General features: G+C 35.2%; 1 protein-coding gene across 2 annotated transcripts in view; it reads left to right on the top strand.

The window, feature by feature from the left end:
* Positions 1-7196: 7196 nt before the first annotated feature.
* The window catches only part of LOC124160793 (inorganic pyrophosphatase), a 13621-nt gene continuing 4878 nt past the window's right edge, over positions 7197-15939 (top strand). For both annotated transcript variants that reach the window (XR_006865237.1, XM_046536832.1), the window contains exons 1-7: positions 7197-7383; positions 7460-7575; positions 7656-7775; positions 9767-9853; positions 13220-13283; positions 13359-13421; positions 15121-15334. Coding sequence is in view for 1 of the 2 variants with exons in the window: in XM_046536832.1 (XP_046392788.1) it covers positions 7212-7383; positions 7460-7575; positions 7656-7775; positions 9767-9853; positions 13220-13283; positions 13359-13421; positions 15121-15334 (836 nt within the window). In the remaining variant the exon portion in view is untranslated. The remainder of the gene's footprint in view (positions 7384-7459; positions 7576-7655; positions 7776-9766; positions 9854-13219; positions 13284-13358; positions 13422-15120; positions 15335-15939) is intronic.

Below are 15939 nucleotides of genomic sequence, written 5' to 3'. Positions count from 1 at the left end.
TGCCTGCCCCCTTCATATGTATATTTTTTTATAATCTAAGACGGGGACTAGCGAGTGTCCGCAAGGAGTTAGGAGCTTATTGCGGTGTTCTCTTTCTTCTCCTGCCCATGTTGTGCCCGCAATTCCTTCGGGGACAAGGTGACGTATTTACGGGGCAGGAGTCCCGTGTCCGTGGGAGGCAGATGCGGGCGCTCATCAGGGATGAGGATGTGGCACAGCCCAAGGGTTCGCGTCACTCCCACGGGGATGCACTCAGGCTTTATACGTGGGGAGCATTCCAAACGGACAGTGCACGGAGGGCGATTTGATGCAACTCACGTTTAGTTTCCTCAGGTACATGCTTCAAGGATACGGTTTTAGTTTGATAGGTCTTCAGATTGGTATTTTTGTACTTTCGAACCCATTACGTTTGAGCAGGAAATATTTGGTGTTTTCCCGGTGAATCAATGCAATGAAACAGTGACAATGCCGGAAATTTCGTTCGGGGAGGTGGAGGAGGGGGTTTAAAACCAGGGGGCTCCGAGGGAAAATTTTTTAAAAACAGGGTACTAAGTTGAGGGTTTTAAACTAATTTAACTCTTTTCATTATAGAAAAAAACTTCATTATTCAAAGAAATCTTTTGTAAATTCATGGTTTAATGCAATTCACGTTTAGTTTCCTTAGGTACGTACTTCAAGGATATAGTTTTAGCTTGACGGGTCTTCAGATTGGTTTTTTTGAACATTCGATCTCGTTACGCTTTAGCAGCAGGAAAAATTGTTCCTCCCCCCCCCCCCCCCGTGAATTAATGCAATAAAACAGTGGCAATGAATTTCGTTCGGGGACTGGGGGGGTCCGAAACCAGGGTAGTCCGGGGGAGAATTTTTGAAAAACAGGCTACATAATAGAGGGTTTAAATTAATTTTAACACCGGTCACAGTCGAAACAAAATTTCATTTTTCAAAGAAATATTTTGTACTAATTGTTCAATATTTTGATTTCTTAAATGGTGAGACTAATTGTGTTTTTAAATTCCGGGGGAGGAGGTCAGTACCCATCCCTCGTTACGCCATTGCAATGAAATCTTCTCGGGCTTCCAATGGGGTTAGGTTCACCCTGGCAGCTTCTCCCGACGCGATGTATGTAAAATATTTTAGTGAATCCCGAGAAAATTTCAGTACATGTCTTTGCAGTGTACTTAGATTACCCTGAGAGTAAAGTTGCAGAAGTGACTCGATACTAGTAAATTATGTTATAATTGTCTTAATTATTATGGAAATTTCTTAGTACTGTGCTAGGCTTCTGTCAGTTTACTTGCCAAGTTGTGTCAACCTAAAGCTTTGAAATCATTTTGGAGTTTGTATTCATGCTTCAAGGATGCCCTTTTAGCGTATTAGGTCTTTGTACAACAAAGCTTTCAGAAATGTCCCCTTATTAAGTTTTAGTAAGCTCATTTTGGCAGTCAAATTGTGCTTGTAACTAGCTGCTTGAGAATTGTGTTATAATTTGCCAAAAATATAGTGGAAACATATTTTAAAATTTTCGTAATTGTAATTGCGAAGATGTTTTAAATTTAAACGAACGATCTTATTGTCAGGGCGAAGTCTTTGTAGGCTTTCGGGATTTAAAGCCTCTTTCTGCACGGGAAAAAAGATGTGTTAATAACTGTCAAACAGGTGTGATAGGGAGTAGTTTTGTTTAATACACTTAAACTTCAATGGAAATAATAAAGCACTTGATATATTTTATCAAACGTTCTTGATTAATTTTATCCAGAATTTCTACATTTTATAGATTGGTAAATTGTGCGAAAGAGTTAAGTAAAAATAACTGCATAAATCCGATTCGCACTGGAGCTTTTAAACTTTCATCGAAGTGATGATTAAATTTACTAACGTGCTTTCTTGTTTGGTAGAAATTATAAAACTACATTGTTTGTTTGATAGAATTTACTAACCGTTTTGCGACATGAAGGCTTATTTTTTCCTCTTATTTTTTGTATTTCTTTTGCGGAAACTTACGTTAAACTCATAATTTTATGATTATCAATCAGGACAATGTTTTTCTGGGTGGAAAATCTTTCATATGCGCATACTACGTCGGTTTTATTATCCTTTTGATCTTACAATCAGCAATTTTTTATCATTTATTTAAGTATACCGGGACTAGCCACGGATTTCGCACAATTTTTTATCAAACTGCTGCGGCCATTTTAATTATATTTATCAAATCGGTTTGGTGCATTTTACCAAAATATTCATTGCTCTATGCGAACCGGAAATTTCGATGAATTTCATCAGAATTTGATATTTCTAACTTAACTTTTTTTCGGTGTGGGCCAAAACGGATTTTCTAATGCCCTGAATATAATTTCATGACAACGCTGCCCTTATCATTAACCTTATGATAACTAAATTAAATACTCTGATTGCACCAATTATGGCCCCAAATTCGTAAAAGTGCATTGATTCCAGTAGACCAAAGCACTAATGGATTTCTTCTTCAATCCCTCTTTTCCAAACGCCGAGAATATTCGGCTTCTTCCACATTTGAAAAAAGTCTCCCGTCTATAAAAATTCATTCACCACCATCTATAATTTCATAGCTCCATCGTCATCTTTGCATTTGAAATCGTATCTAGTTATCCGTGCATGGTTGCTTTTATTTGCTTTGTTTATCAATACACTAGCGCTAACCGCCACATCGTGCGTAAAATTTGTATGCGTGCCTACCAACGGCTTCGTGGCATACTTACTAGTAGTAGTAGTAGTTTCTTGAATTCTCTATGAATTACGTGAAACATGTTTCCTTTTTATTCCAGAAACCGTTGTGCGCAGAAGTGAGGCGTTAAAAATTGTCGTTATTATAGTATAGTTTTATTAGCGGGCTCAAATTTTCATTTCTAATCAAATATCTGAATCATGCGTTACAAAAATACAATGATCAAAAGATAATTTGATAACAAAGTCGTTCTCAGCCTAGTGAATGAATCGTAGTTGTCTTTCAGGAAATGGAATGAGTCATTTAAGATAAGGTGCAGACAGCCTATGGAGCGTGTACGTACAAAATATTTACCCACCGAAAATAAAACGGTCTCAAAAAGTTTTTTCCTAATATAAACGCATGGAGAACTCATTTAGTTGTAAATTTATCAAAATTTAAAATGTAGTGAATAAGAAGGGATGAGCTCATGGGCGCTAGGGTCAAGTGTACGATCTATTCCTCGTAATCTACGCGAGTCAATGTAACGCTCTCCGTTGTACACACAATTATATCGATGCCTACAGTGCGTTTCGCCAGGTTGGTAGCCAGTGCTTAGACGAAGTTAAGCGTTGATAAACCCTTTAGGGATGGTTTTTCAATATTTTACTCATTTAGGGATCGTTTTGTTATGTCTGGTTAGCATTAGCCGAAACCTGACCGTGAAAATAGTTGCAATCTCTAGATGAGAAAATTGTTTAGCTACAAAGTTTGGTTATCACAGGGCCGTAGACGGAAATTTGGTTTTTTAATGGTAATTCATTCTCTGTAAAATTTTAGCAAAAATAGGCATCACAACTCCGACCAACGAGGTTGTGTTTTGATGGAAAAGGTAGCTCTTTCGTAACAGTTATGGCAAATAGTGAATTTTTATTACATAGGACAGGGATTATATAACGTTTAGATATCATAATCTTATGAACAAGTTTTCGATTTTAGTTATATATTGCCCCGTTTTTGAGGTATACTTGGACACAAGATGGAAAGCGATGAACTTGGAGCTAAACCTACTTCTTCCCACACAGCACACTCAAAATTTATACCGTATAAAAGTTGCATAAATGGATAGGTATAATATGCAAATAATATTCCGTCGATTATGCACATAATATGCGAATATTATGCACATAATATTTAAATATTATGCCGCCGTAAACTATTACTATAATATTGACATAATATGTATATTATTACATTGTTAGTAACATTTCATCGTTAATTATGATTCATATAAGAATCATAAATCAGCAGCCACCCAGCAAACTCAAAAATCCTATTCAGTATAAAAGTTGCATAAATGGATAGGCATAATATGTAAATAATATTCCGTCGATTATGCACATAATATGCGAATAATATGCACATTATATTTAAATATTATGCCGCCGTAAACTATTAATAATATTGACATTATATGCATATTATTTCGTTGTTAGTAACATTTTATCATTAATTATGATTCTTATAAGAATCATTAATTAACGGCCACCCAGCAAACTCAAAATTATTCAGTATAAAAGTTGCATAAATGGATAGGCATAATATGCAAATAATATTCCGTCGATTATGCACATAATATGCGAATAATATGCACATAATATTTAAATATTATGCTGCCGTAAACTATTAATAATATTGACATAATATGTATATTATTTCGTTGTTAGTAACATTTCATCGTTAATTATGATTCTTATAAGAATCATTAATTAACGGCCACCCAGCAAACTCAAAATTCTTTTCAGTATAAAAGTTGCATAAATGGATACGTATAAAATGCAAATAATATTCCGTCGATCTTGTTCATAAAATTCGAATAATATGCACATAATATTTAAATATTATGCCGTCGTAAACTGATTGTATCCGTAAAAATCGATGATCATACATCCTCTGTATAAAAAAAATGTGAAAAATTATGTTTTAATATATCACTAACAATTTCGTTCGCAGAATACTCCGCAATTATTATTATTGTTTTATTTTCCACACCGGCATACTCCGGTCTGGCGAGGTAGTCAGCTTGGTAGCCATATTGCCGTTGCGTCGTTGTTAGCATTGTTAGCAGTTGTTAGTCATTGTTAGTGTTGTTAGTTGTTGCCGTAGCCATATTGCCGTAGTTGGGTGAATTGAACGTAAATTGAAAAATCTAAGATTAATGAGGAAAAGATGGGTTTACGGAGCTATTTTATGTCACAGTACTATTCTGGTAACGCATATACGATAAGGAATAATAAACTTCATGGTATGAAGAACAGGACTTTATTTAAAATCAAAGTAAGTACACGTGAGTCGTTGTCGTTTGTCATAGGGTTTGCAAGCAAATCTGAAATTATTACGCTCCTAATTTTGAGAGTTATTCCCAGTTTTTAATTACCTAAATGTATATATTATGACGGTACTTTTTCAGTCAGAGTCCCAGCTTGAAAAGTGAAGGAAGGCTATTCCAAGGAAAGACGAAGTTTTGGCACTTAGGTACTGATCCAGGTTGTGAGCTGCACTTTCGCCCTGAAGATATCACATACTTGATGATATATGCATATAATTATTTTAATTTGTGATTATTAGTGACAATATGATCTTTATTGTTTCTGAGTGTATTTTCAAGAACGGCTTGCTTACATCGTTAGCGTGATTGCTCGCCACAACTCTATAAGTCATAGACAATTATGCGATTAGAAGACCTTTTAGTGGTTTGGAATCACATTTTGGACCATTTATAATACATTCGTTAAGAAAAGACCGTAGATGTTCAACCATGCGGATGTCATGGAAGGAATCATCGCGAGTGTTGTGATTGTGAATTCGTGTGACATACTTTGTGCTTTTTAATCTCAATTTCATGAGTAACGATTATGGAAGGGTGAATGTTTGCCTTTAGATGTCATTTACATGTTATTTCAACCAAATTTGCGATGATATAGGACTCCTAACTGAATGTTTGAAAATTTGTGATACAACGCTGAAGGTAGGAGGATTGTGCCCTGTTTTAGTGCAATGTACCTATGGTGTCTCTAGATGAATGATTTATTAAATTTCTCCTCGTTTCCAGAAATCACTTTTTATTTATGTAATTTTCGAATATAATGTAACTGCATATTATCACACATCAACGGTATAAAATGTGCATAAAAGGTACGTAGATATGGTATATATGTGCATAATATGCAACTATATGGCAGCCCACATCAATGGAATAAATCATGCATAAAATGTACATAAAAGGAGCATAGAAATGGTATATATGGGCATAATATGCGCATATATTTTAGGCCACATCCATGGTATAAATTTTGCATAATATGTACATAAAAGGTGCATATAAATGGTATATATGGGTATAATATGCGCATATATATAGCCACATCAATGGTATAAATCGTGCATAATATGTACATAAAAGGAGCATATATATGGGTATAATATGTGCATATTATAGCCACATCAACGGTATAAATTGTGCATAAAATGTACATAATATGTGCATATAAATGGTATAATGTCCTCATAAATTGCGATATATGCGCATAATATGCGGAATATATGCACTGATGGAATGGCATAATATTTGCATATATACGGAATATATGAGGACATTATACCATTTATATGCACCTTTTATGTACATAAAAGGTGCATATATTCCGTATATATGCAAATATTATGCCATTCCATCAGTGCATATATTCCGCATATTATGCGCATATATCGCAATTTATGAGGACATTATACCATTTATATGCACATATTATGTACATATTATGCACGTTTTATACCATTGTGGTGGCATAATATTCGCATAATATTTGAATATTATGTGCATATTATTCACTTTGTGCTGTGTGGGTTCCGGCTAGTGTGAGAAATTTAGGTAACAAATGATCACTAATTGAGAGTAATGTGGTAAAATCAAAATACCGTATTGTACGATCGATATTAATGAACACACCCTGGAAAAAGCTATCTCCTATGTCAAGAATACTGATAAAAGTTTAGCTTTAATTCCTCCGCAGATGTCTGATAAAAGCTAAAGAAATTATTTTATGCAACAAATATAGATTCTTTGGCTTGAGAAACGCGATCTCGATAGCCAAAAAATATAGAAGCTTCAAAATATTAAAATTTATCCTTACAAAATTTTTTAAATTCTTATAATATCTATTCGCCTTTTAAAACAGTACCATGGAAGAATTTTCCATGATAGTACCCCTTGTGGAACATAGTATATTCCGCGCGATAACTGTCCCTTTCTTGGAAAAAGCCATTTCTCTAGGTATATGAATTTGTGATTCATTATTATTTGGAATTATTTTATCATTGTGATTAATTTGTGTTCATTCAGTACGGCCATTCTTTCAGGAAAGCTTGATTTTACGACGTGATTGATTATCGGGGATTTCACAACTTCCGCGATTTCTTGGAATTCGTATTGCATCACGTTAGGCTTTTGTTTTCGGATATAGATGGCGGTATGATCGTCTCTGTTACACGCTCTCTTCTCGTGTCGCGTTCGCTCAAACTCTTTGGTGGGCACATCAAGAGGCCGTATTTGTCTTCTTGTGCTCCATTTTCAAAGTCATTAAGTATGTTTTCCACCGTTGAGCGAGGTGCGCCTAATTCTCTTGACTACCGAGTGTATTTCAGTAAGTAGCTGATTGTAGGGCATTATTTATTTCAAATTAGTACGTACCAGGGTATGACATAGCGGTTTCCTTGCAGGGAATGATGCAGGTCCTGTATCACCCCTTCATGACATTCCCCTATTGAGTGATCCAGCTAAAGGTGTGTTTAACATGGTGGTTGAAGTTCCTCGTTGGACTAATGCGAAGATGGAGGTAACCGGCTACTTTCAAGTCCGTCTCTGAAGAGAACATATGGTGGCTGTAACTTACTCTTACTGCCTTTATGTTTCCAGATCTGCTTAAAGGAACCTCTGAATCCAATTAAACAAGATGTCAAGAAGGGAAAACTTCGTTTTGTCGCGAATTGCTTCCCTCATCATGGCTACATTTGGAATTACGGTGCCTTTCCGCAGGTATGCGATGTTCTTGTCAATGGCTTGGCAATTTTATTGTCAAACGGTGTGGTGAAGTTCAGCGGTGTTTTCACTAAGTGGCATAGTTAGAATAATATCTAAGGCGTTTGCCTGAAGAGTTTCATTTATTCTCCAAGTCGTGGGGCGTCGTAATAGGCTTGTTTATTTTTTCCTTATGCATAATACAACTTCAGGGTTAACCCTCGTATTATTTATTTCTGCCATGAAACGGGCATAGATGATCTAAATAAATTAAGACTGTGAAATATTAGGAGGCCGAATCCAGTGGAAAGTCTGTTGATTCTGAGGAAGAAGTACAAGTAGGTCCGATGGAAGAGGTGAAACAGTCCTTGTTTTAATACTATAAACAATGAAAAGGCCTTTTCGGGAGAATAATTAGGCGTTTTTCATGTACTTCTGCCGCCTAAATTCGAAAATCACCCACATATTCGCTGCAAGTCCTAATACTTCAAAATACTGATTGCTTAATATGTATCTAATTAGTACCTACATGGTAAACGAGTCGTACTGTTTTGAACATGTTTGAAACATTATGTTGAAATATGCACACAGAAAAAGATGCATTCTGGGATTGAGGTAACAAACATTCAGTAGCACATTTAAATCCTAGGTTTTATCAAACCATACCCCTGGATTGCCTCTTAAAGGTCCATTTCCATAAGCTCATGCATTCAGAGGTGAAATAGGGTAAGAATTACTTATTGCTCCACTAAAAGCATTCCCAGCACTTTGAAGTAACAATAAATCATCCCATTGCCCATGCATAACCAGAAGCACCTTTTATGTTGTCATGTTTCCATTTTGTGCTCAAATGACCGACTGGTATCAGAGCATACGTATGCAGTGGAATTTCCTTCAGGACTCTCTTAGACAAATCGATTGGGCAGTCACCTGGCATGTACAAATTATAGATCTGATCCTTCAAACCGTGTACATCACTGCTCAACCCTGAGAAGTCCTTCAGAGAAAAAATATTATATGATTCCAAGCTCCTTTTTTGGTAAAAATGTAACTGGCTTGCGAGGTGGAAATAAATGTTTTTCTCATGGTATTTACCCAGGTGTTAAGATTTCCTTCATCCTTATTCAGATCCGGATCATGGAAAAAATCATTTAGATCAGTCTGAGTGAACAGAACTGCTCAGTTTCTCGCTAGTGCTTACTCAATGTCATCTGTCTTGTGTATAATGTATCTGTCATCGTTGTTGTTAGTATTTTATATTTGAGGGGGCTGAGGGCATATGGGCTATGTGGAATAGTATGAATCGCTGGGTAAATGTTGTTTGAATACTCATAAGTGGTTTTATTGTTGAAATAAGCTACCTCACAAGGTCATCAGTGTGTTTCTACTGCTCCTGTCAGACCAAAAGATGCCCACTCATGATGTCTTCTCATTGCCTTAAACCCACCGTCAGAAATCTTCTGCGTGCATAGTGTGTGGAGCCTATTGTTAATTTCGTTAATCAATTTTAACTTTGAATTTGCCATGGTAGGCATGTTTGTCTATAAGAGTTTACCAAAAATATGAAAAACTTTTATGCATTGGATAAATTATAAACTTCCTATAATGCATTTTATTAATTTATGTGTGCAATTTGTGCGAAAACTGTTGTTGCTACGATGTTTTGGTGTATCATTTTTGTATTCATTGAAATGCATTAAAAACAAATATATTACTTCTAGGTGGTTGTAATACATTAAAAACAATTATACAATTTTGAATGAAATTTTTGTGACCTTGGAATTTTTTTCTCCTAATTAACGTTTTTAGTTCAAGTTGTGTATCATTCATTGTTTTGCCTCAGAACAGCCTTCATCCAATCCCAGTGAACTAATATATGTTGCTTATTGTTACCAACAGTGAACATGGAGCTAAGATAAATATTAATACACATAACTAAAGTTAGTGCATGTGGATTTTTTATTTGGGCAAAAGAGTTAATATTATTTTCTTTTATTATATCATTACAGACATGGGAGAATCCAGAGATCTTAGATGAATCTACTGGCTGCAAGGGAGACAATGACCCCATTGATGTCTTGGAAATTGGATATCGCGTGAGTTTTATAAAATATCACAACTCTTTCTGGTCTCAAGCATCCATTATTTTGGCGAGCGTAATTTATACTGAACTAACGATTAAATATGGTTTCGTTATTTATGAGAATAAATTGGTTTCCATGGCTGTAACATTAATTTACAACTATTTAAAACTTTTCCACAAAATTTAACCAGAGGATTCGGAATTAGTCGAAGGAAACAAATGAAATGCGAGATACAATCTTTTACATTTCCATCCACGTTATTCACATAAAATATACATATGGCTCAGTACGATTCAGGAGTAATTTGTTCAAAGTCCTTATAAGATGTGCACATGTACCACAATATATTCAGTACGCACAATATTTAAAATGTACAAAATATGTACTATGTGTTGAATCAAATCATTATGGTATTTGATGGTATGGTTTATGCTTATACTACTATAAAATGTGCCGGCATGACACACTGAGGTCATGGTAAAGAATACTCTTAGCTAGTAAATTTTTCTAAAACAACAAAGCATAATAAATCTTCATTATGTATAATTCTTTTGATGCAAAACCTACTTCTATATTTATTAACTTTTTTGGATTTTTTACGTGCATCACTATAAATATGAAGGCAATCAACCGATTAAGATAAAAAATATACTATTTACACAAAGTTGGAATGAAAATTTACTGCAGAGGATTTTTTCTTTCCCTGAGGTCTCGATGAGAGAATGTTTGTAGAAAAATAAATTATCCGAATATGTTAACATAGGCAGCAATAAAAAATTAATATTTACGGGGCTGAAAAAATGGTGAGCTATCCCTCGTATAATTTTCTTTAAATTCCACCTGTAGAATAAGCAAGACAAAGTAAAAAAACAGTTAATATACAATAGAAATTTTTGGGTAAAAAAATGTGTATTTATCATAATTTGGCATGAAAAAAATGAAAACAAAGGCAAAGATAAAATGTTACATATAATCTACAACATCATAAATATCTTATTCATAAATATTGATAAAAAATAATTACATACACTTGCATGGAGTGCAAAATATGGGCAAAAAATAGAGGGAGGTTTCCGACCCATGACATCCGTTCAGCTACTGCTATTTACGAATGGTGCACACCGTATGAAAGAGTGAAGCCTGCTGAAGGCCATACACACTATTGGAAGACTCTGGAGTGGGTATTAGATACGTACAAAGGTGGAGAAGTAGGCTCCCGGCCTGATCGGCAGCGCACGTCAATGGACGTGCTCTGTGCTGAATGCATTAAGGACCCCAAATTGTTCAGATATACCAACAAATGTTTTTTTTTCTGCTGCTAGAGATTTCCCCTTCACTACCTCCAGAATCAGTGTTCCTGGTGTAGAGATGTGTAATTGAATGCAGTAGAATTGTATCAGTTTTTCACTTCTGTAATATTGTTGAATCGTACAAAGTCATTTTTTAAGTTTTTTATGCTATCTTTTTAATGACTCTCATGTTCACATTATTTACCTGTCTTCAATATAGGTATCACATCAGTTCACTCCCTCCCATGGCAGAATCAGCGTTTTTTGTCTAATAAATCTAGCCTTTGAAGGCTTGAGCTTACTTGAAAAAGGTTTTAATTGACTTCACAAAGTATTAATCAAGTAGGATTAATTTAATTTTTCGTTTCACATTTGATTGTTTATGTCCATGCAGGTAAGTAAAATTGAGCCACAATTAAGCAAACTTGTGGTGTATCAGTAACCACTGAAAATTAGAATTTAGCAGCTGAAGTGCTTTTTCACACATTTGGGGTTGTGTTACGATGAAAATAGACGTATGTATTTTAATTGTTCTTTTTCTTATTACTAATTGCTTCAACATGGTTATTAGTGTGATGTGTATCTCTGCCCAGTCATTTATGTCTTGAAGGCACGTAAAAACTCACCAACCATTCCTGTAATCAGTAGTCAAAAGTTTCATCCCATTCCTGCAGATGAAAGAGCTTTCTTGAATTAATAGTGCAGCAAAATGTAATTTAGATAGATAATTGGTCAATTTTAGATCGTATTGTAGATAATGGGTTAGGTTTTCTTATTTGTAATATGTTTTATTCAGTGGATCGCATTTACCCTTATATGGTGTACCACATTTTTTTTCATGCGCAGGATCCATTTCATCCATTTTGATCAGTCATATTATCCCCCAGTATCTTTTTATGCATGTCTGTCACAGAAAAATTGTGGTCCCATATGTCCAGCACTGGCCCTGCCTCTCATTTAATTTTTATTTTATTATTAAAGTATTCTACCGATTAAGGTGGGTTTCCATGGAGTACTTAAGAAGCCATCTGGGAGCCACCCTTGCCTCCAAGCACTTCTCTCTTCAATTCACAATAACGCCTACTCACTTTCATTCTATCTAAAATTCCTATTCTTTTTCTTCCTCATTTTCATTTACTTAACATTCTCCCCTCCAACACTGTTGTCAATATCCCCTCCCCACTAAGTACTCGCTCCATCCATGCCTTCTGTCTCCTCCATATCTCATCTAAAAGCCGCCTCTCTGCACCCACCATATCAAGCACGTCGTCATTCCTCCTTCTCTCCATCCACTTCACATTCGTCAATCTTTGCCATACCTCCTCCAGTATTCTCTTGTCCTCCTTCCTTAGTGCCCATGTTTCCACACCGTAAAGCACTACACTCGAGATCAGACTCTTCACTAACCTTTTCTTTAAACTCTTACATAATGATCCTTTCATAAGGTCCTTCCTGTTTATAAACGCTTCTTTTGCTAGCACAAATCTCTTCCTGACGTCTTTACTACTGACTATTTTCCTCTAACGTGCTTCCTAAATACATAGTTGAATTTCTCTACCTGCTCAAGTTTTCGTATAAATGCATTTTTTTGTCATTCAGTTTTTAACATACCCTGCTTGATTCTGTTAAGAAGGCTTATGCTAGTATTCTCTATCAATTTTGGTTTCCAATCAATGTTACCTCTATCAAGTCCTCGCTCAGGTACCAAAAAGTGGCTTAAAAACCTATTTTGGGCCGAATTACCTACGTTTAGGCCAATACATTCATAGTTCACCAGTTGTTTAAGGAACTGCAGGTCATTGTTGGGACTCTATGCAGCTTAAGGACTGGAGACCCACTTCTGAATATATAAATTCAAATCTGATAGTGAGACTGAAGTAAAACCATGTGGAAAGGCAGTGGTTAAAACTTGGGACTTAGCATGCTTGTTCAAGCACAGGAAAAAAGCTCCTCTTGCTGCGTAGCATGCTGGTATAGATATGCTACTTTATAAGGGCAAGAATGAAAGCAGGCATTAAGTGGCGAGCATTGAGAATTTAAATGTGGTGGATGAATGTAAATACCTGAAATGCTCTTTTAAATTTTCTAGGTTGCCAAAAGGGGAGATGTTGTTCAGGTGAAGGTGCTTGGGGCCTTAGCTCTTATTGATGAAGGTATTCTATGTTTTTATTTTATTTTTTCTGTCGCAGTTTTTATCTATGGCATTGATGATATTATCATCTTTCTAGGTGAGACGGACTGGAAAATAATTGCAATTGATGTGAAGGATCCACTGGCAGAATCTTTAAATGGTATGTTGGATCAAATATGCATTAAAAATTTGGGCTTAAGCAAATCATAACCATTTTTAAATGTTGTTGTATTGGAGCGTTTTTTTAAGTATAGACTTGTTCACATAGCTTCAATATGCTCCTGATTACAATGTTTATCGTAAATGGTCTTTAGCCCCTTTTACTTGAATGTATTTTCTGAATGTCGTGCTGCTATCCTCTATTTATTTTTCCTGTGGTTCATTTTAAATGGAATGGTAGGTAATAAAATGACATTTTGTAGTTTTTTATCGACGTAGAACAGTGAAATAAAAAGTTATTATTAAAAATCGTGAATTAGAGCTAGAGATAGTAAAACATTCGCTACCCTCATAGAATAATTTTATTCCTTCCAGTGCATCATATTTCATGAAATGAGTTCCTTGTGTACGTAATGGATGTTTTAACGTTGTTAAAATTTCAAAATATTTATTTTGTTCCCCTGAATAATGCCAAAATTATGAAAATCTGATGATGAGCTACACTCATCATTGTGCGATTTGGCCTAGGAAGTTAGTGACAATGTAGGCTCGTCATTTCAATGCTAGGGGTTAATAGTTGACCATAAGAGCTACAAGAGAAATTAATCTTTTTTCATGGAAGCATGAGCACTTAGAGTGATAAAAAAAACACAAAGTACTGGAATATTATTGGACTTATAAGGAGACATCGCCAAAGTGATGTTCGGGATCTGCGTGCCGATGTTATTAACTGAAACTATATAGGTAAGGTAGAAAAAGTGTCAGGGCTTTCTTCCACATAGGCCTGGGTTCGAGAGATATTCGCTTGTAAAGATTTCGCGCAGCATGACGTCCCTTGAGTAATCACTAATCTCTTCACTACGGCCGTGTTTTTCTCTCTTCTAATTTTTGAAATCACTGTTACATTTTATCCCCATTCGTTTTATTTAGTTACTTCGCGATTTTTTAAATTTAATATCAATTTATGGATTATAAACGAAACTCCGAATTGTGCCTTAATACGGCAATTACTCAAGGGATGTCATGTTGCGCGAAGTCTTTACATGCGAATATCTCTCGAACCCGGGCCTATGTGGAAGAAAGCTGTGACACTTTTTCTACCTTACCTATATAGTTTCAGAAAATGACATTCGTATCCAGATCCTGAACATCACTTTGGCGACGTCTCCTTGTTAGTGTGATTTTGGTTCCAATTCCAATAGGAGATATCGTTCTCCATACGTGTGAAAAATGTTTGTGGTGTACTTGGAACTGGATTGGAACAACTTTCACAAAAATCCTGATTACAGAATGATGCTTTGTGATTTAGTAATCACTCTAATGAGGGCTCATTTGTGATCAAGTAATGTTTTACGTGCTCAAGTACTAAATAGATTGATTAGACTATTGTAGCATCCACATTGTTCACATGACATCCTGAACAGGTATGAAATATTGATTACATGATGCTACTACAAAAATTTGAGAAAGCCTTTTAGCTAGCAGTGAGGGAGTTAGTTCCTGAGGCCAAAAAATGTTACATGTCTAATACATAATTATGGAGGATATTCAAATTTTAAAATTATTTATTTCTAAAATATTGTATAAAAATGGAGTTATTTGTTCTTCAACCACTTGTGATACTTCTTGAAACTTTATGAAAGTGTTAGTTTGGATTGTTTTTAGAATGTGGTCTTACTTCGGTTATATTTACATTACAGATATTGAAGATATAGAGAAGAAACTTCCAGGTCTTCTTAAGGCAACAGTAGAATGGTTTAAAATTTATAAAATTCCAGATGGGAAGCCTGAAAACCAGTTTGCTTTTAATGGTGAAGCAAAGGGGAAAAAGTTTGCGTTGAATATAATAGATGAAGTTCACAAGCATTGGCTTTCCCTTATCAAAAGTGAAGCAAATACTCATGAAATAAGTTGGTAAGTATATTTCATTCTGACTGATATGGTAATTTTTTTCTTGTCAGTAGATTTTTCCTACTGGAAAATATATTAGCTATTCAGGGTGACCACTCTCGTGGAAAACCGTTTTAGTCAGAGTAAGTGATGAAGTTTTGCTGTGACTTGAAACTTATGGAATGCCAACAAAAATTGCAAAAAACTTGGGAAAATCGAATTCACATAAAAGTGGTAGTTTATAAGATAAGGGGAAAATAATCTACATAGACCAACCATTAAATCACTTTCTATGGTTCTACTCACTCTAGGCTATACTTAGTATAGACTGTACTAGTGATAATGCACTTCTTATGTCCAAGCATTCTCTTCAAAATTTGGATAATACTCAAGCTATTTGGTTATTTTACTTTCTGAGGCACTTGCATTGGTGTTCAACTCTTATCTTGATTTTTTTTTGGTGGCTAAATCTATAAGAAGCCCTTAGGAAGGGAGAGTTCAATTATGTATTGTTATTTTGCTTTATACTAAACTATGTGTGGATGGTGGCCATGCCGTAAAATGGAGTTATTGGATGTTGTTATTGGTAAGGAACTTTGTATAATGGGTATTTTTGTTTTAAAAACATT

This window comes from Ischnura elegans, chromosome 6 (genome assembly GCF_921293095.1).
Source record: "Ischnura elegans chromosome 6, ioIscEleg1.1, whole genome shotgun sequence".
Taxonomy (NCBI): Eukaryota; Metazoa; Arthropoda; class Insecta; order Odonata; family Coenagrionidae; genus Ischnura; species Ischnura elegans.
The sequence above is the reverse complement of the archived record's forward strand: the minus strand, read 5'-3'. Positions and strand labels throughout refer to the sequence as shown.